At 38.5% G+C, this 19,468-nt stretch overlaps 1 protein-coding gene across 1 annotated transcript in view; it reads left to right on the forward strand.

Annotated features, from left to right (window-relative positions):
- CLIP1 (CAP-Gly domain containing linker protein 1) overlaps positions 1 to 19,468 on the forward strand; it is a 59,916-nt gene that overhangs the window by 14,297 nt on the left and 26,151 nt on the right. The window contains exons 3-13 of the mRNA XM_074159381.1: positions 483 to 607; positions 1,718 to 1,934; positions 5,119 to 5,316; positions 5,698 to 5,801; positions 7,922 to 7,982; positions 9,147 to 9,179; positions 13,347 to 13,451; positions 14,962 to 15,906; positions 17,262 to 17,378; positions 18,369 to 18,426; positions 18,655 to 18,738. Coding sequence (XP_074015482.1) covers positions 483 to 607; positions 1,718 to 1,934; positions 5,119 to 5,316; positions 5,698 to 5,801; positions 7,922 to 7,982; positions 9,147 to 9,179; positions 13,347 to 13,451; positions 14,962 to 15,906; positions 17,262 to 17,378; positions 18,369 to 18,426; positions 18,655 to 18,738 — 2,047 coding nt within the window. The remainder of the gene's footprint in view (positions 1 to 482; positions 608 to 1,717; positions 1,935 to 5,118; positions 5,317 to 5,697; positions 5,802 to 7,921; positions 7,983 to 9,146; positions 9,180 to 13,346; positions 13,452 to 14,961; positions 15,907 to 17,261; positions 17,379 to 18,368; positions 18,427 to 18,654; positions 18,739 to 19,468) is intronic.

Consider the following 19,468-nt stretch of genomic DNA (forward strand, 5'->3'; position numbering starts at 1 on the left):
TTGTTTCATTTCTTCTGCTTTTCCTCACAGAATTAGAGTAAGAAATAAGCAGTTCTTAGAAATCCTTATTTGCTGATAGCAGTTTCTCTGAAACTATAGTACGGATCTATTGCATTCAGTACAGTGGTTGTACTGAGTCTTGTTAAATGTATTTTTAACCTTATGGCCGTTTAGAGTCATCTAATACAATTGTGGCCTCAATCATGACAAACATCCTGAATACTGAATTGCATAGAAGTAAATACTAGGGAGGTAATTTCCTTTTTTTTTCCCCCCCTTCTTCTGTAAACGATTTGGTTATGAAGATCTGTTCAACATGTTAAAACAAACTCATAGGCAAAAGAATATGCAGCTTGAAATAAGAACTGGTCACATCATTAATGTGCTTCGTGAACATGATTATACTGAAAGCTTTTTACACTCTATTTGGGATTTTAATTTGGAACTGTATTAAATGCAGTGGTGTGTCTTTATTGCTTCAGGTTGGTGGAACAAAAGCCGGAGTTGTGCGTTTCTTGGGAGAAACTGACTTTGCTAAAGGAGAATGGTGTGGAGTAGAACTGGATGAACCTCTGGGAAAGAATGATGGAGCTGTTGCTGGAACAAGGTTAGTCTATCATCAGATAGCGGCCACCTTAAAGATTTTGCATCTCTATATTCTGATTTGATTTTTTTTTTTTACTATCTTACATGAAACTTTATATCAAGGGAAGTAGTTCGGCTGTAAACCTGACTGTCTGTGGTGGGTGGGGGGGATTGTTAGACACTGATTTGAATTTTATGACGCCTACACATCTCTGAAAGTCTGCCTCAACCCCACATTCATGGGATTAGTTGATCTCTCCCACTCCCATGTGAGTTTTATTCATAGACTGGTAATGGGAAACACAATTTCCTGCTTTTTGAAAGCCTGTTTGGTTTCTCAGCTTGGAATGAATGCTCAGTTAAGGAAATATCTCTGGGTATCTAATAGCTGAACTTAAGGGAAATCTTCCTGCATCACAGGAAATGGGACCTCCTGTACCAATAGTTGTCTCATTGTGAAGATCGGGAACAGTGTAGCTGCTTCCTCCAATAAGTCACACTTAGAAAGCATTAATTCACATCTCCGTTAACTTTCTTCCTCATTTGGTATAGGGAACCGTCCTTTAACTGATTAAAAAGAGGTTTTACAAGGATTGTGCCATCTTCACATAGGTGATCACTATTTCAAATTTTAAGTTGCTTTTGTTTATATATAACCAAAGATACATTCTGTATAATCAAATATGCATACCTCAGTAGGTATATATGTAATCAAATGTAAAACTACTTGATTTAATTAATGTCTGATTTTTATTTTTAACTCTCTGCTATCACGTTTGTTGTTGGTAGCTCAGAGGAATGTATTGAAGAGGAAAGCTGTGCATGTTAAATTTTGAATCTGAATGGAATTTTTAGGAAACAGCTCTAGCTCAAGAGTTTATTCTATTGAATATCTTTAGTCTGATAGAATCATGCTGTTTCAGCTTCTCAAAGTCCCCTTTCCAAATATAGTCTTAAAAAAAAATGCAATCTAATAATGCAATCTAATATAGATTAGATTGTCACCAGCTGTTACCCACCCCTTTAATACTTTTAGACTATTCATGTAGAATTTTTTGTGAAGCCAGACCGTGTATCTGAAAAGACCGAAGTTAATTTAGTGTTCTCACCTGTCTGCTTTGCTTTTTTAAAGGTATTTTCAGTGCCAGCCAAAATACGGTTTGTTTGCTCCAGTCCACAAAGTGACGAAGATTGGTTTCCCGTCGACCACACCAGCGAAAGCGAAGACAACGGTGCGAAAAGTGGTTGCGACTCCCACAGCCCTGAAACGGAGCCCAAGCGCCTCTTCCCTCAGCTCTCTCAGTTCTGTGGCCTCTTCAGTAAGCAGCAAGCCGAGCCGTACAGGACTAGTAAGCTTCTTTTTCTATTGCATGCTTTACGTTCCCAAACAGGAATCCATGTGGCACTTGCCCGTGATTTACTTGCATAAATTGAGACTAGAACAGATCTTGGCGACAGCACAATATACATTTAATTGTGCTCTCTTTTTCATTCAAAGCATGCATGACGGAAGGAAATCTTAGCTAGCCCTGAAGAGTAGCTGACTATTTGAGTATTTAAGCTTACCCAGTTAATTTGGGCTAACTTGAGTTTTTGCAATAAGAAAGGGGCTTGTGATGCCGACAAACTGAAAAGGCATCAGTGTTCTCTGACTGGAATCTCCATTTAGTTGTTCATTTTCCTTGCGCTGCCTCTCTCATAGGGGGGTTGTGTTTGAGGATGTGGTGTGCACTAAAGCTTCCCCAGCTCAAACTTGTTTTATTAAGCAGGAAGCTTCAAATTGTCTAAAATGTAAAAGGTTTTCTTCTACTGTCAGCTGAGAAATACAGAAGTAGCAATTGTCAAGTCTTTGCTCACAAGAAGCCTCTTTCTTTTCTTTTAGATTTGGTTTTGATCCTATGAATTCATAAAGACTAAATGTTGCAAAGTGCAGTGGCTCAGGTGAATTCTAACACAGTACTAATTCCACCTAATACACTTACTATGGATTCTTGTAAAGTTACTCTGTTACATAAATGTCCTAATCTTGGGTTGTGGCAGTAAAACGGAAATCTTCTGGGAAAGCTGAATTTTAAAACGTCTCTCTTTTAAGGCAATTAAAAGCATAGAAATAATTGGGTTTTTCCGCAGTCACCCTAGGTTTTTTTTTCTTCCTTTTTTTAAACCGAAGAACATAAATACATCTAATTAGGAGATTGCTCCCACTGAGCGGGAACTGGTTAGCTGGCACACTGTCCCACTGACCAGGAGGTGCAGGACGAGGAGGTGACTCGTTGTGCTCCTTCAAAACCGAAGCAGATTACCAGTGAGCAGAGGTCAACAGTTGGTCAGGGCAACAGGGTTAATACCTGATCACAGAAAGCGTAAGGGATTTTTTTTTTTTTTTTTTATTTGGCACAGACAGTGGGACTTTATTACCTAATCCGTTCTGGAAGTTGCACTTCTGGCTGCCGAGTGCCCCCTAGTTTGAATCTGGGGCATTGACATCGTCCAGGGCAGAGTTGGTGGTGACGCATCAATATGGATCTCTGCATTTAATTTGATGTGCTGTGAGACTCTAAGCAGCAAGAGAGTACGGTTACACATTGTAAATGTCTGCGTTTGCTTATTTTGCCTCTGTGTTGTGCCCCAGGGCTTCTGCCTGTTTTGGGCCATAAACTATAAACCTTCTGTAATCCATTGTTTCTGAAATTAAAATTCCAGCTTTCTTCCAACTCTTAGGCAACATGAGCGCTTGGTTACCATCCAAGTTAAAAGGACTGTCAAAATGATTCTGACGCTTTTTCTTTAAAAGTTAAGCTGCTGAAGAAACAGGATTTCCTGAAATTGGTTTTACCACAAAGAGAGCAGACTTTTCTTCCTCCAGTTTCTAGGAAAATTATAACTTATCTGGAAATTGCTGAGCTCCTACATAGTCTTCTCAGTTATTTGGGGCTGTTGCTGTTTTCTTCTTCCTGAGTAAGAAAAGCAACTGTCAAAGTAGGTGATCTAATGGTTTAAGAGGGCTGCCTGTTGCAATTTGTATTTATTGCCAACTCTGAAGGAAGTTGATGTTTCTCTGAAGTCTTTTGGATTTCTGCTGGAATTGGGAATTAGGTCATTTGATTTGAAGAGCTACAATTGTTAAAAAGCAATATGTTCTGGAACAAGATATTTCCAAGAAACTGAGAGGATCTGAAAAAATTCTAAGCATCAATTGAAAGGTAGTTTATTCCATCTCGTGCCTTTTGAGTCACTTGACACAGCATTTGTGATGGGTTGTAGATGTGTCATTCAGGGCCATGAGTAGACAAGTTAGAGAGATCGTGGAGCAGTCGTGGTACCAGAAGGGGGAAGTGTGTTTTTGTGATGACAGGAGAGTACACCCGAGCTATGCTCTCTGTTGGGGATGTTGTCCAATGCCCGCATTCCAGGCTGTATATGGCAACTATTCTTCAACATTTTGATCTCTGCAAGGATCGTGGAAGGAACATGCTCCTATTCTTGGGCAATAGTATTTGACAGAGCTAAAGGTTAACGTAGCAGAAGAGAAAGACTTTGTTTATTGGTTTTTGTTTCAAGTAAGGCTTGAACTGCGATGTAATTTCCATTTAATACTTGGACAAATTTCTGAGCTGTTGAGCATAAAGTCAGTTTTTATAAGCTGTATCAGATTTTTTTTTTTTGGTTCAGTTTTTGCTGTTTTCACAACTCTTGTTCACTTTTACTATGTAATTTCAGTTTATTTACTTTCCCTTCTAGCTCAAAAGCTCTTGAGGAAGTAGAAGACAGGGCCATGCTGAATTTTCACTGACACAGGTTCCATTCAGTGGAGCAGAGAATCATGCAAGGTCAAGGAAAACCCTAAGGTTCATTTTAGCTGTAGTTCTCCAGAGTGATTACTTTTTATCTGTACTCTTAAATTTAATATTTCAGATTTTTTTTTCCAGAAGTAATTTAATTCCAAATGATATAAACATACGTTCTAACCGAATACCAATTGTTCTTCACAAGGTTTTAGCTGTAAGGCTGGCTTTTTAAGTCAAGGTAAATGCTTTTGATCCTGTATGTTTTATTCCCATGGTAGAGGTGCAAAATGCTAGTTGGAGTTCCAAAAGCTTTTGGTAGAGCATTTGGAAATGTTATGCTTTTGCTGATGACCCAAGATGGTGACTTGCAAACTAGAGGCGCAATATTTTTAAGGTTCAAAAAGGATGCCTGCCTTTTTTTTTTTTTTAAAATGCAAATGACACTTAGAAACATAATGAACAATCCTCTGTGGGAGCCTACTTCGATTGAGGCCAGCCCTTTTGTTTGCAGTTCAGCCCTTCTGTCCCCTACACATTACTACCTGCTCATTGATACCAAGCAGTCTCACTACACACGCATTGCCACTGTTAAATTCTAAAAAATAAAGTCATTCAAATGTAAAAGGAGAGGGTACAGTAGGTTACAGAAAGCATTTGCTTTACTAACCCTATGTTTGTGGAGTCTGGAAATATCCCTGGTTTTCACTTGATACAGAATGATTTTTAACGTATTTACTTTGTGAAGTTGACAGAAACATCCTCCCGATACGCAAGAAAAATTTCTGGCACCACAGCCCTGCAGGAGGCACTGAAGGAGAAGCAGCAACACATTGAGCAGCTCCTGGCAGAAAGGGACCTGGAGAGGGCAGAAGTTGCAAAAGCAACCAGTCACGTAGGGGAAATAGAGCAGGAATTAGCACTTGTTCGCGATGGACATGATCGGGTAAGAGTGATGGTGTTGTTCTTAAAATAGAAGCTTTAAGACAATTGACTTAATTTCCAAAAATGTGTTTTCTTATTGAAAAGGTCTGGCAGTAAGACATGGCGTTCTAAAACTGAAGTAGTCCGTACCTATGAGATCTTCCTTGTGGGAACTTTGGCTTGATGAGATAGCAAATCTATTTCATTTAACTAATCTTGGTTGAAATTCTGTACGCATCTCAGTAAGCAATGGTCGTCTTCTATTATATGCATATTCGAATATGATAACATTCCTGGATGTTGGCCCATCACTTTACCAAATTGTGATTTACTGAATTGTGATACAGATACATAACTTGGAAAAAATTTCCAAGACTTTGTTCTTATTCTTCCTGCTAATTAGCATGTACTGGAGATGGAAGCAAAAATGGACCAGCTGCGAGCTATGGTGGAGGCTGCTGATAGGGAGAAAGTGGAGCTTCTCAATCAGCTTGAGGAAGAGAAAAGGTAACCAAAAACTGTCTTCATTAGTATAACTGTGTTAAAAACAAACTTTGCATTAAAAGCAAATACTGTGGTGGCTGAAAAATTTTAAATAATACAGATAAGGGTAATTATTGTATAAAATCATTTTGCAGTGTCCTAAAACTAAAAAAGAAACTTGTAAATCTGGGGAGGGAAAGCCATAGAATGTGGACTTGTTTAGAAGCTGTAACTTTTGTTTATAGCTGAACTTCATGCAACTCATTCCTTTTATTTTTGCTTTCTGTTATGAAGGATTTTATTCATATGAAATTAATGGATTATGCCTGGTCTTCTTGAAACACTCTTCCACTTCAAAAGGAAAATTTTGATAATATCATTTCCTGGCAGTGCTGGATTAAGAATTTACAGTTTAGTCCTCTTGTGAATAATTTATTACTACTAGTCATGTGCTTTTAGGTAGTAGTCTTACTGGAAAATCTTTAAAGCGATTCATTTTAATGCCTTTTCTAGTGGCCTTTTGTAACCATTTGAGGAAAGGAACTGAGATTACCAAATAGGTAAAGCGAGGTTAGGAAAGGAAATAATCTGAGAAATTGTTGGGACAGGGTTAGGTGAGGAAATAACCCGATGGTTTTGGTGTGTTTGGAATGCTTTTGGAAAGCAGGAGTCGATTGAGAAACCCATTGTAAGTCTGCTCTGGGTAGGCTTGTGTGCCCCCTGAAATCAGTCAGTGTCAGCCTCTGAAAGGCCTCCCTAAAACTAGAAATCAGAGATGAGAAAATGCAATGGTAAACCCTGAGCAATTCCTTTGCAGATTTCATGCTGCCTTTTTACGGGACCTACTTTAACTGAATTTTCAAAACAATCAGTAGAGTTAGGTCTGGAATTGTTTGTATAATCTCTATGAAATAATGCAATGGGGTTTTAAATTATAAAAAAAAAAAAAAAAGCAGCTTTGCAACAGCTCGGGCAGCCTGGCCGTGGACCTACTTTTGCTGAATGCCAGGTCAGTGGGGGTCTGTTTTACCGCAATCCTCCATGGCCTTGAGCTCACCTTCAGCCTGTTGCTAAGCAGCCTGGCAGCGCCGCTCTGCGCCCGCTGCCCCTTCGCCCAAGTGACGTCCTGCAGCCGGGAAAACACCGCACGGCTTCGGCAGTGTGATAGTTGTCCTTCCTCCTGACCATTCTAGACTTATTTACTTTGCAAGTTCTCTGTAATATATATTCAAGTCAGTCTCAGCAGCGATTTGAAGTCAAATAATCTTTAATCCTCTGTTTCCCAAAGCACATTGGTGAGACCCGCTTCCAGTAATAAGTTCTTATTGTCCTTTTATTTTAGACATCCATCACTTGTAACTGCCTTTGATGCAGTGATTTCTACATCTGTCAGCCAGGCTGCGGGCACCAGCAATGCGTGTAATTCAAAGGGAAGAAGACGTGCTTGTCTCTTCCTTTGCAACATCTTACAGTGCTGAAATGATCAAGGGGAAGAGAGGGAGATCTGGCCCCTTGTTCATTGGGGTACACCAGAGCCACGGGAGGGAAGAAATAACTTTTTACAAATCTTATTTTAAGTCAGAGATTAGCTTCTTGCCTCCGCTTTCTCATTCTAAGACTCCTATACGGGCAAGGCAAGTCAGTGTTCTTGCTTGTGCTCCCATTCTGGGTCTTGCGGTTCATCTTGACAGTTAACGCGTGCTTGTCTGTGCTAGAGTTTAGATGCAAGTTGACCAGCGTGTTTCTAGAAGGCCCACGGGTTGTGTCCTCACTTTGCCTGTTGCTGTGGTGAATGGTAGAATACACAGAATGTGAGGTCAAACTGTTCGTTTGGGTCACCTCTTTTTGAGGATGTGCAGAAAGGTGAAAGAATGAGAGAACAAATGACTTAAAGGTTTTCTTTTTAACTTGTCAGAAAATACAATAAAATACTTTCTTTATAGAGCTGCAGGAAGACCGATGCCTTACTTTGTCTGCGGTTGTGTTTTAAAGACAGCGTCTTTCCTTCTCTCTGATGCTTCCTGTGAGAGAATTATTCTTGTTGTTTCTGGCAGTTTGCTGGTACAATCAGAATGACGCTGAAAAGTGAGCTTGAAAGCATTTTCTTTCAGTGTTATCTCAATTTTAATGAATTGTCCCCACAGGAAAGTTGAAGACCTTCAGTTCCGTGTGGAAGAAGAATCCATTACCAAAGGAGACCTAGAGGTAAAATATCTCCAGCTTTGTAAACAGGATATGTAGTAGGACACAGAAATGCAATCAGTCCAGATTAAACGTTCTGTTCTCTGGAAGAGAAAGGCAGGAATGATGAATAGATGCAATACTGGTCCAAGCATATGCAAAGCACATGGAAGTGATTCCCAGTTGTGCAGTCCTTGAGTAAGCAAACTGTCCTGAAACTACAGCGTTGCACCCTTAATGCAGTTACTTTAGCAAGGGCTGTACTGTGGAATGGCTGTAGTTGTTTAGAGTCATTCAATTAATTCATAGAAAACTCTACCTTTTCATATTTTACATTATTTTGTATTATATCTTACTAATGTTTTTGAAATTGCTTAAAAGTAACCACCAACAAAAAATCATTTTGAAGTTATGAAACTGCAAGTTAATATTTGTGCCTTTGAAAATTAATGTTGAAGACTAGTCCTGTTTGTCTTCAAACAATTCTTTTAATAATCCCTGTGCTTTCCTAAGGGAAGATTGATTAACAAAATATATTTTGTCCTGAAAGTTATTGCGCACAAAATCTAAACAGCAGTTAATGTGTGCAATTTTTATCTTTTTACTGTTTGTATAACTATAATGTTGGGCTAAACCACAGTATGTTATTACACAATCAGAATAGAAAATATTTAATGAAGGATTACTCTCAGATATCTGAACACTGCCAATTTTTATCCCAAATTTCTAATTAAAAAACAACATACTTATTAGTTGTTCTACTCTGGTGTTGTCTAATCAGAAAAATATTAGAACTTCTTGCACGGCATGAAGTACAAACTTAATTAACTTGTGTTCCTGTGAACGATTTATGATTAAAGTGCTAGCCTTATGAAAATTACTCATTTCATATAACATTTCTTTTATTTTAGTCTTCCATTCATGTTAAGATATCTATCTATACTCTTCACAGAATGCTCCTCTTATTGTTTAGTCCATGGAAAACTTTAATTTTTTTATTTTTTGTTAAATCCGTCGATAGTCATGGCAAACCATCTTAAAGACTCTGGTTTGCCAAGCTGTGTAACTTCAAGAGTTTAAAGTGAATTCAAGATAATGAAATGTATCCTGTTGTTTGTGTTGGAATGATAGTGCTAAGTCTGCAGGTGAAATATTTTTGTTTGTTTGTTTTTTTAATTTTACTGATAGCGAAAGAGGCAGATTTCGGAAGACCCAGAAAATGTAAGAGGGCACTTAAATGTGCAGAGACATCCCATGTTAACAGATTGTGTGCAGAAAATGCTTATACTTATTCACTAACTGCATAATCTGTTATTGAAACATTGACTCTAGTATTTGTGTGCATGTTGCTTTCAGAGCAATTACAACATTTATTGAAAAGAATGTGTGTAATGACTAAACGTTGTAATCCCCATTAACTGGAGAGAGGGCGAATGTGTCATTAGAATTCTTTAGGGTCAAAAACTTCACATCTAATTGAAGAGTGTGGGAGCTCATAGAAAATGACTGTCCAGGATCTCGAAATGTCTTTCATTTAAGTGTAGGATTTTAGTTGCTTTCATGACAAAATCCTGCATGGTTTCCTATGAGCTCCTACTGCTGTTCGATAGATGCCGTATGCAACTCGCCGATATGTTTTTCAGAGGAAAAAAAAAACAAACGGTATGTTCCCCACCTCCCCTTATTTGTTTCTTTTTTTATGGCATGAAATGCTAAGGGGAGAGATGATTAAAAACATCTGAAGAATTAGTGTGCAAAGGTGTCCGTTTTTACTGTAGCTTCACGTAGCTTCTCTTTGAATTATGTAGGAAAAATATACGTTACCGGATAACAGAAATTGCCTTACGAGACATTTAAGCAGCCCTCTTGCACCTGTAGCTCAGAATAGTGGAATTTAAAAGCCCTCGCTTTGATTGGACTCGGGAAAATTGACCCCAGGCTGCCTCCTCTGCTGCATCCCCAGCCGAGACAGGAAGTTCTCAAGACTAAAACTGGTTTCCTGCTGTGCATTCTTAGGTGTTCCTTTTGCGAAGCTACTTCAGCGATCTGGGTCTCCTCTATTCTTCCAATCAGGCTCACGGTGTGTTAGAAGTAAATCTGCATGTGCCCTTCCTTTCTCTTGTTTTGTGCACTCCCTGTTTAATCCTATCTTTACTCCCGATTTCCCTACTCTAATTTTTTCCATTAAAATGGACATCTTCACTCTCTAAAGGAGAGAAGTGGGGGTTCACTTAGTTTCCAGGCTAATGCTTCATAATCTTAGTCGTGTTCTGTGATTGTTATCCCAGCACGAAGGGACTGAAGGTCGTCTTGCCCCTATCCTAGAACTGATTATCAGCATTTATGGCTTCAGCACAATTTTACAGTTTGACCTATAGACGGAAAACTTAACAGTAAGGTTTATTTTGAAGTGGAAGAGTAGCTAGAATACACAAATGCTGAAAATAGGTGATGACTGGTCTCTGAAGTTTGAGTGGAATTCTTGAAGGTTCAAGGCAGAGTAAGCCTCATCCCATTTCCCTATCAACACCAGCGAAGCTTTGGAGAAGGTGAAGATGCTTCCTTTGTTTTTTTTTTTCTTTTTTTCTTTTCTGTTTTTCTTTTCCATCCAAGTTACGGTTTACAATCAAATTCTTTTCTTCCATTTAATAGTAATCTGCTCTTCTCAGTTAACTGTGCTCTGGGTTTCCTCAAAAATGACATTTCTCTCTAGATGATTAGGAGAGAAATTTGATTGATTCAAAAATTTGCAGTGATTTTTAACCTCAGGGAAACTGGGGCCTGTCCCTTGGAAATCAGACTTATTCAAAAGATAATCTATCGTCTCCTAAATGGAGAAAAAGGTGTCTGGCAAAGATCTCTGGAGTTTTGGGGATTTTGATCTCTTATTTCATTTTGCTAGGGTTTTAATTTATTTCCCTGTATAATATATAAGAGATGGGATTAAAATAAAAAGCAGTAATCAGTGATGGTATAGCCAATCTTTGCAGTAGTAAAGCAATGTCTATAAAATTAAGGATCAAAGTGTTTTGGGGTTTATGTAGCGTAGAAAAACTTGAGAGAGCATGTTTTGCAAAGTGATGCAAGGAGAATTCTGCAACTATTCAGGTTTGGGGTTTCTTGGTTTTTTAATAGATGCCTTTGGTGAGTTGGAGCAAGGAAGGTATGAATACTCAATTTTAAAAAATAGATTACTTTTTGGACTTAGAATTTTGTTGTGGATCAGAACTAATACTAACCTGTGTCAGAGAGGGGACTGAATTATAGTCACTTATAAAATATTGTTAGTTCCCTTAGAATACTTAGCTCTATTTTCAAAGGCTGTGGGAGGCACAAACAGTAATCCATGTTCTTGTGGGTTTTTTCCCCCACTGAAGATCTTCCACTGATAGAGAAACAAACCTGCTATGGAATTTCGAAACCAAGACAAATCTAAGAAGCAACTTTTGGCGTTCGTGGCGTTGGTGGATTTTAGTCTTTTGGACCTGGTAGCTACATAGTAAAACAGCCAACTGTTTTCAGATGAAAAAATGTTTAAAAAATTAAACCGCCAGATGTCTGTGTTCTTTTGGGAAAGAAGATAACTTGATGCTGTCAGAAGGAATACTGTGTTTGGAGGAGAACAGGCCTGAAGCAAAACAAGAGGCTCATCGCATCCCACTTACTCTGCAGAGACTCCATAAGATCTTTAACTGCTGCGGCTGGTTTGGAGGCAGCACTAATCAGCTTGTCACTCTATAAATAACACAGTTCTGTAGGGATTTTTTAAATATCACGTTACAAAGATCAGAGAAGCAGCAGTGTCCTGCCAGCTGTGCACGCACTGCCGCGCCGTGGCTTTGGCAGCAGTGTGGCTCGGGAATTATTCACGCGTCTTCCTGCCTCTTTGGATTCTTCCAATCCGGTGTCCAGGAGCTGTTCGGGTTGTAGGACTCTTCTCTTAATAGCAGTTCTTAGGGCTTGGGGGTTACTCTGTTACTTGGTTCCGCAGTAAATTAACTGCAGCACTTGAGTGGTGTGGGACGATTTTCACCAGGACTGGTGGATGCAACTCCTTCGGTTAATAAACACATCTCCAACTTCAGGCTTCTTCTGGCACCCACCTTACTCTCAATGTGGGCAAGCCCTGAAAAGCTGCCCTTTTTGGAAAAGACACCGTGAAGCAACAATAGACTTTATAATCTTTTTAATTTGGATTGTTTAGTAAACATAAACTAAGAGTGACCTGTCAAGGCTGACACAATACTCAAATCTCGGCACTTCAGAAATGAGCGTGGCAGCTGGCTCTTACCTCTTTATATTTCTTTTTTCTTTTTCTACCCACCTCCTTCCCCACTTCAGAGGTGCAGCTCAGATTTGAACCAGCTGCTGGACTTTAGCTGCATCTCTCAAACTTCAGGCTCTCTTGCTGGCCTTGCGGAGTACCTGGGTATCAAGCCAGAATATCCAATATTCTATGTTCTTGCTAAAAATTCTGCCTCTTTGTAAGCAAAAGGTAGGAGGTACCTGCTCACTTAGTTTCATCTGCTTCTTGCTTCCCTTTAGGACCCTATTAGAGTTACAAAGATCTTACTCTCTTTTTCCTTACTTCCACATATATATCAATATATTTAGACTTCAGTAACTACAGAGCAAACAGACTGGTTCACTTTTTAACCTGGTTTTGGAGAATCTTACTTGTTGCTTCCTTCCTTCCTTCTTGAAAGAGGAAGAGGGGGAAAAATGAGGAGGGTTCTGCAGTTAGAGACAACCATTCTCTTTCTATTCAAACAATTCATGCCATGGTGACAAATGAACCTTAATGTTCCCAGGTCTCGGCCGAAAGGATTTTTATGGCCGAGACTCGAGATACAGCTACTATTAAAAAGAAAAAGAAAAAAAAAGTTAAAAAGTTTTGATTTGTCACATGAGCTTCAGTTGTGAATTTTTGTCCCCCAGTTAGTAATTAAATCATTTATAAAATGAGCCTAGTACATTAAAGAAAAAAGTTAGTGGGATGACAAGGAAAGGGACTTATCCTATTAGAACAGGTATAGGTATATATACACATGTGTATATTTTACATAACTATTCTAATTTGTGCTGAAAACTTCATGTACTGATAAATAACTTCTACTTGGCTGCATGAAACTTTTTGTTCATATTTCTTCGTTTGTGATATTTTTTTACATTTTTTATTATTTTTTTTTTTTACACGTCAGTCCATTTACGCTCTCAGTCCATCTTTCTCATCCATAGCATTTCCCTGTTCATTTTATCCACTGCATCTTCTCTGCTCATCATTGGTAGAAGATTCTGGCAGCACGGCCTGCATGTGGCTCCCTCCTCTTGTGCTGGCATGTGATGGTGGCACCGTTGTGTTCTCTTCCTTTCCCTTTTTACTAACAGACGCAGACCAAACTGGAGCATGCCCGCATTAAGGAGCTTGAACAGAGCCTGCTCTTTGAAAAGACCAAAGCTGACAAACTCCAGAGGGAGTTAGAAGACACTAGGGTAATGGTTTTCACTATTTAAATAACAAGACTGATTTGTGTTGTGGAAGATTTCTGATGACACAGTCTGCTGAGTATAACACATGCTGAAACAGGCCCTTGCTCCTGCCACGATCAGTGCCTGCTATAGATATAGCTGGAACACTTGAAAAATTAGCATTCATTTTGAGCTTCGGTGTTGTGTGTGTGTATGCCTGTGTATGTATACTCATTTCTTCAGATGAATTCAGGTAAGGTGTGTTAAAACTGTAAAATTAATACTTGAATCTAAGTCAAAAGTAGTAAATGGGAATGTGAATTGACGTGAAGGAATGTTCAGTGGTTCATTTTAGAAGTAGTAACGTTCATTAAATCCAAAAAAAAATAAGATCAACTGTGCCAGTGCTTTTAACACAAACTTAGTATTTGGGGCTTGGTTTCTCAGGTCTTAAATAGTTGTTGTACTACTTGCTTAACTAAATCATGGTTTGCAGTGGCTTTTTAATGGGTTTTTTCCCCACCCATGATGTAATCTTTTCATGGATATCCCAGTAGCATTAGTAATACTGTTGCCTATTAAAATATCACTGGACATTGTCCCAAGTTCTGCTCTTAGAGAGAGAGACAGATCCATGCTCACACATGCAGCTTTTCTTGAAGTTGAGGTAGGATGAATATCATAAAACCAAGAATGTTCTCTATAATAAGTACTTCTAAAGTGTAATTGCAGGTAAGTAATACCTTTTTCAGGATGTTGGGATAATAAGGAGGTTAAAACGTAACTTCCTAATTAGAAATAATTGTGGTAGCTTTGCCTGCTTTTCCATGCCACGAGCTGCTTCAACAGTCAGGGAGAAGCTCAGACAACATTAGGGTGCTTTTTCAGAGACAACAGTGGAGTGGACGTAGAAGGAGTTTCAAAGCATTTGTAGGCTAAAAATGTATTTGTGTTTTTCTCTGACAGTCATAGCTGGCATGAGATAATTTGGAAGCAATTATTTCAACAAATAAAGACCTGAGAGTTCTCTGTTCTTTTCCGGTCAGCTTTAAAATGGCTCTGAGAAACATTTTGTTAGACATTGGTAACATACATAAACATAGTTTGTAAGTTGTTCGGCAAAATGTTATTTCTAGATAACTTTAGAAAAATGAATTTAACCAAAGTCCACCTTTAGAGAGAATATAATATGTGTGAAATATAAAGGTGTGGACATTTTTTCTTTTTTAAAGCAATAATGTATACGTAAGTAAAACAACAGTTGGTCTTGTTTGTAAACAGTTTGGCCTTCTATGCGAGGGCAGCATTTGCTTTTACTTAAGGTTTTACTTCAGGGTTTTTTTTAGAATTTCTATAGAAATAGGAGTTGACAAAGAAACTCAAAGGTATGCCAATCCAAAATGCTGGTAAGAATACACTAACGGTGTTAGTTTGCAACACTCGGTGGTTTCTTTTCAGTGAGGCCTAAGTGTCTTTGTATTAAACATATCTTTTATAATTCTTTCTTCTTTTCTTAAAATGCTGTTAATCATAGGTGGCCACGGTATCAGAAAAATCTCGCATCATGGAACTAGAGAGAGATCTAGCATTGCGGGTGAAGGAAGTAGCTGAGCTTCGAGGGAGATTAGAGTCTAGTAAACACATTGACGATGTCGACACTTCTCTTTCGTTGTTGCAAGAAATAAGTTCTTTGCAAGAAAGAATGGCAGCAGTTAGCAAAGAACACCAGAATGAGATGAATTCACTGAAAGAGAAGTTTGGTGTTAGTGAAGAAGCATTGCAGAAAGAGATCAAATCGCTTTCAGCTTCAAATGAGAGAATGGCAAAAGAAAACGAGTCCTTAAAAACTAAGCTTGATCACGCCAACAAGGAGAATTCAGATGTAATAGAGCTGTGGAAATCGAAGCTGGAATCTGCAATTGCCTCCCATCAGCAAGCGATGGAAGAACTAAAAGTTTCTTTCAGCAAAGGTGTAGGGGCTCAGACAGCAGAATTTGCAGAGTTAAAGACTCAGATTGAGAAGATTAAATTAGACTATGAAAATGAAATGTCAAATTTAAAGCTGAAGCAGGAAAATGAAAAATCTCATTATTTAAAAGAGATTGAATCACTGAAAGCAAAACTGTTGGCAGTCACAGAGGAGAAAGAGCAAAGCCTGGAAAGCCTGAAGACCAAACTGGAAAGTGTGGAAGACCAGCATCTAGTAGAAATGGAAGACACTTTAAACAAATTGCAGGAAGCTGAAATAAAGGTAAAGGAGCTAGAGGTACTGCAAGCCAAGTACAATGAACAAACCAAAGTTATTGATAGTCTTACACCACAGATCAAAGCTGCTGAAGAAAAGCTTTTGGACCTTGCTGCACTTCAGAAAGCCAATTCTGAAGGTAAATTGGAAATCGAGAAACTTAGCAAGCAGCTTGAGGCAGCTGAGAAACAAATTCAGAATTTAGAGACTGAAAAGGTTGATGGAAGTAGCAAGGTTTGTATCAACATCCATCCTTTTATTTTTACTTCGCTTTTATTTCACATTTGTACTGTTCTAATCTGCTATAGCAAATACATCACAGAAAAAAACTAGTTTTATTGAATGTGTATCTTAGTACCATCTGAGGAGGTTTAGAGAAAGTGTTAACTGGGATTTGTCTCTCGCCAGTTTTCTAGTGCTCGGTCTGTACCACTAAGCAAAAAGAAAAAAAATCTTTCTATGCTTTCTTGCTGCAGGCTTTGGCCTGCTTCTGCTGAAAGCTTCGTGTTATGGCAAAGTTAGTATGTTGGCTTATTTGGGAGAAGAATCCACACAACTTAAGTTTTTAACTGTGATAGAGGTATTCAGATAAAGTGACTTGGGGCTCAACAGGAAAATGTTTCCTCTGTACCTTCACTACTTTGCCTCTCATCAAACAAGGTGATGAAAGAGGCTATTGAAAGCAAAAGAGATCCTGGTGGAACTTTTCTTTAAGACAAAGCTATGGAGTGATGTTGTTGGGCGCTGTTTCACAGCATTTTTGAAGCACAGATTGCAATGTGGTGGTACTTACCAAGATTTTTCTTAGTTTTGGATGAAATGTCTCTTTAAAGTTGATAGTGTGGCATTCACTACTGGAAAGTTGTTCCACCACTGCAGGGAGGAATAAAAGCACTGAGATACCATTTCATTTTCAGGGTTCCCCACATCCCCAATAGACACGTGACCTGACAAGGTAGAGCTCTAATTGTGAGAGTAGTGGGAAAGTAACTGGAAATAGCTTTTGTAAACCCTTCACAGATGGTGCCAAGGTACTAGATTTTTATGGACCTTTGACTATTTTTGATGTCACACTGAGTTTCTGCTCTACCCCTGGGTGTGGTACAGAACCTTTTGAAAAATTCCATCCCTGTATGTGAATTGGTCCGAGTAGCCAGTTGAAGCATAAGTGCTAAATTGATCAGTTAAAAAAAAAAACAAAAAACACCACCACAACAACAATAACAAACAATAAAGAACCAAAACTACTAATTCAACTGATGCTATAACTTTGTTTTGAAATTTTGAATGTACTCAAAAATGTCTGCCATTAAGTAATGTTTTCACCATTAATTCCAAGGGAACTAAATTTTAATGATTTCAGATATATTCCAAGATGCAATCAGTACTGTGATGTATGTAGTCATCAGTGGAAATCAGCTTCACTCACTTAACACATCACATTTTTTTTAATTCAGTTGGTTTTTATTTTTTTTTTTATCTTACAGTGTTTTTAGTATACTTATTTCTTTCAGATTCAGATTTTAATTTTCCTATTTTTTCATTCATGTATGTAATTTTATTTTACTCCATTTCATCATCTTTGTTAGGCTAGTAATCTGGCCAAAGAACTGCAGGGCAAAGAGCAAAAGCTTCTTGACCTTGAGAAAAACTTGAGTGCAGTAAATCAAGTTAAAGATTCTTTGGAAAAGGAACTTCAAGTTTTGGTGAGTAATACCCAAAAATTTTGACTTTATCCTTTGGATTTTGGTTTTCATGGTGAGAGTGTAATTGAAATCTGTGGATCAACTCTGAGCAAAGTCGTTCAAAGCTATTTTACTCGTGAAAATAAGGCAAGGGTTCGTGACCAACAGGATCTGTCTCAGAAGGAAAAGAGCATTTCACCTGATTTCTGTGTTCCCAGGTGTTTTGTCTAAATAGAATTCATCTGTTTAGGGATTTCAGATAAAATATTAAACCAAATCAAAAGCAGCATGTAGTTTTAATTTAGACTAGTCATTAAGGAACATGTGGCCCTTTAATTGTAACTGTTTTGTACAAGTTAATGCTTGCTATACACATCTTACAAATGGTTTCTGAAGACATTTTTCATTTGATTTCTCATTTTGCAAATTTATTTATATTTGCAAGTATTCTATAGCTGGGTTGGATTTTCCTGAGAAACTACACCGGAGTTAGTAACAAAAAGACATGCTTTAGGTTTTACTGTCCCTGTCATAAAATCTTTCCCTGGCCATAGTAAATATTTGAAGTTGATGGAAGAGTCTCCCTTTCCTTCACAGTCCAGCATCTCTTCCTGCTGGTGAAGCTGGAAAACACTGGTATGAGACTGATCACAGGGCTGCAGATCTCCACTGTGCAGCCTGTGAGCAGCACGGGCAGCTTCTTGCATTGAGACCCAGAAACCACGTCTCCTACCCTGGGCTCTGTGGCTGCAGTTCTCTTGCTGTGCTGGCTGATGGAGAAGTTATTCTGAAGGATGTTTAGGGACTTGCTTGCAACCAACGCAAGGGAAAATCTTGCTTTATGTTGCTGGATATATCTATGCTAAACTCTAATTCAAAAACTTCAGATCCATTTATAATAGAAGTGAAGACTGGTTCTATTTTGTACTTGAAAAATACCTAATATAAATTCAGTGGTTGAATTCTACTGCTATTACCAAACCTTACCTTAGGTTTTTTTCCATTTTTCAGAAAGAAAAGTTTAGTAGTGCAGCTGATGAAGCAGAAAAGGTTCAACAATCTATGCAAGGTATGTCTGCTGCTAAACTAAAAAGCTGCAGAAAATAAATGTAAAATAAAGGGTTTTTTTTCCGTATGTTTTCAAATTGACACCTGGTGGTACTGCAGTTTCGGCAGCTATGGAAAGGACAGGATTACTTGCAGCCTGTCTTCTTAAGAGTAATATACCTTGCAAGTAGGTGGAATTATCTGCATCGAAGGAGTTACTAACTTTGTTTTCAAAATTTTACTTGCATAGAAACAGTAAAAAAACTAAACCAAAAAGAAGAGCAGTTTGCACTAATGTCCTCAGAACTGGAACAGCTGAAGTCTAGTTTGACTGGTAAGGAAGGAATAAAATGGAACGCTTTGAAAAATGCATCAGCTTTGTGCTTTCATGTGCCTCCTGCTGAGCTTGCCACGTCGTGCTTTCCCAAACACATATGGCTTCACAAGGAAGCCTTTTCTCTGGGCAGAAAACGGCTGCTGTGGCACTGTGTTTAGTGACACAGCAAGGTGACATGAAGTTAAGGAAAACGTGCAGTAAGGCAGAAGATTTTCCTGGTTAAGTGTATTCCAAATCAATAGTTAAATTCTTTCTTGTCATTGCGACAAACTCATGCTGTGGTGATGGTTAGATCCCAGACAAAGGCTTGGGGACCGGGCTGAAGCATTGTAAGTGTAAGGTAGGTAGTCACAGAAGCCTTGTCCCCAAGTAGTGTTTTCTTTTAAAGGACATCAAAAAGGCTGTCCCTTAGTCGCTTGTCCACTTCTTCCTCTCTCATAGGAAGGAGTCTTGCTGTATCTTTATAACTGTACATCTCAATTTAAAACCAACGTAGAAAGAAATTAGGAATCGTTATGTACCCTGTAAGCAAGCCTTTCGAGGCATTGTTGGGACTCTAGAAGTCATCCCAAAGTCTGTTCTTGCCCTTGGTGGCAGTGCCTGCCCTGCATCGAGTCATTTTTCCACCGTAGCTTTATGTTGCTTGCATTGTTTGTCTTCTGCTGCTCTACTAAATAGCTGGTGAGTTGTCTCACCTGTAAGATGTGCAGAGCTCTCTTACTGTATT

Source organism: Numenius arquata, chromosome 16 (genome assembly GCF_964106895.1).
Source record: "Numenius arquata chromosome 16, bNumArq3.hap1.1, whole genome shotgun sequence".
NCBI classification, from domain to species: Eukaryota; Metazoa; Chordata; class Aves; order Charadriiformes; family Scolopacidae; genus Numenius; species Numenius arquata.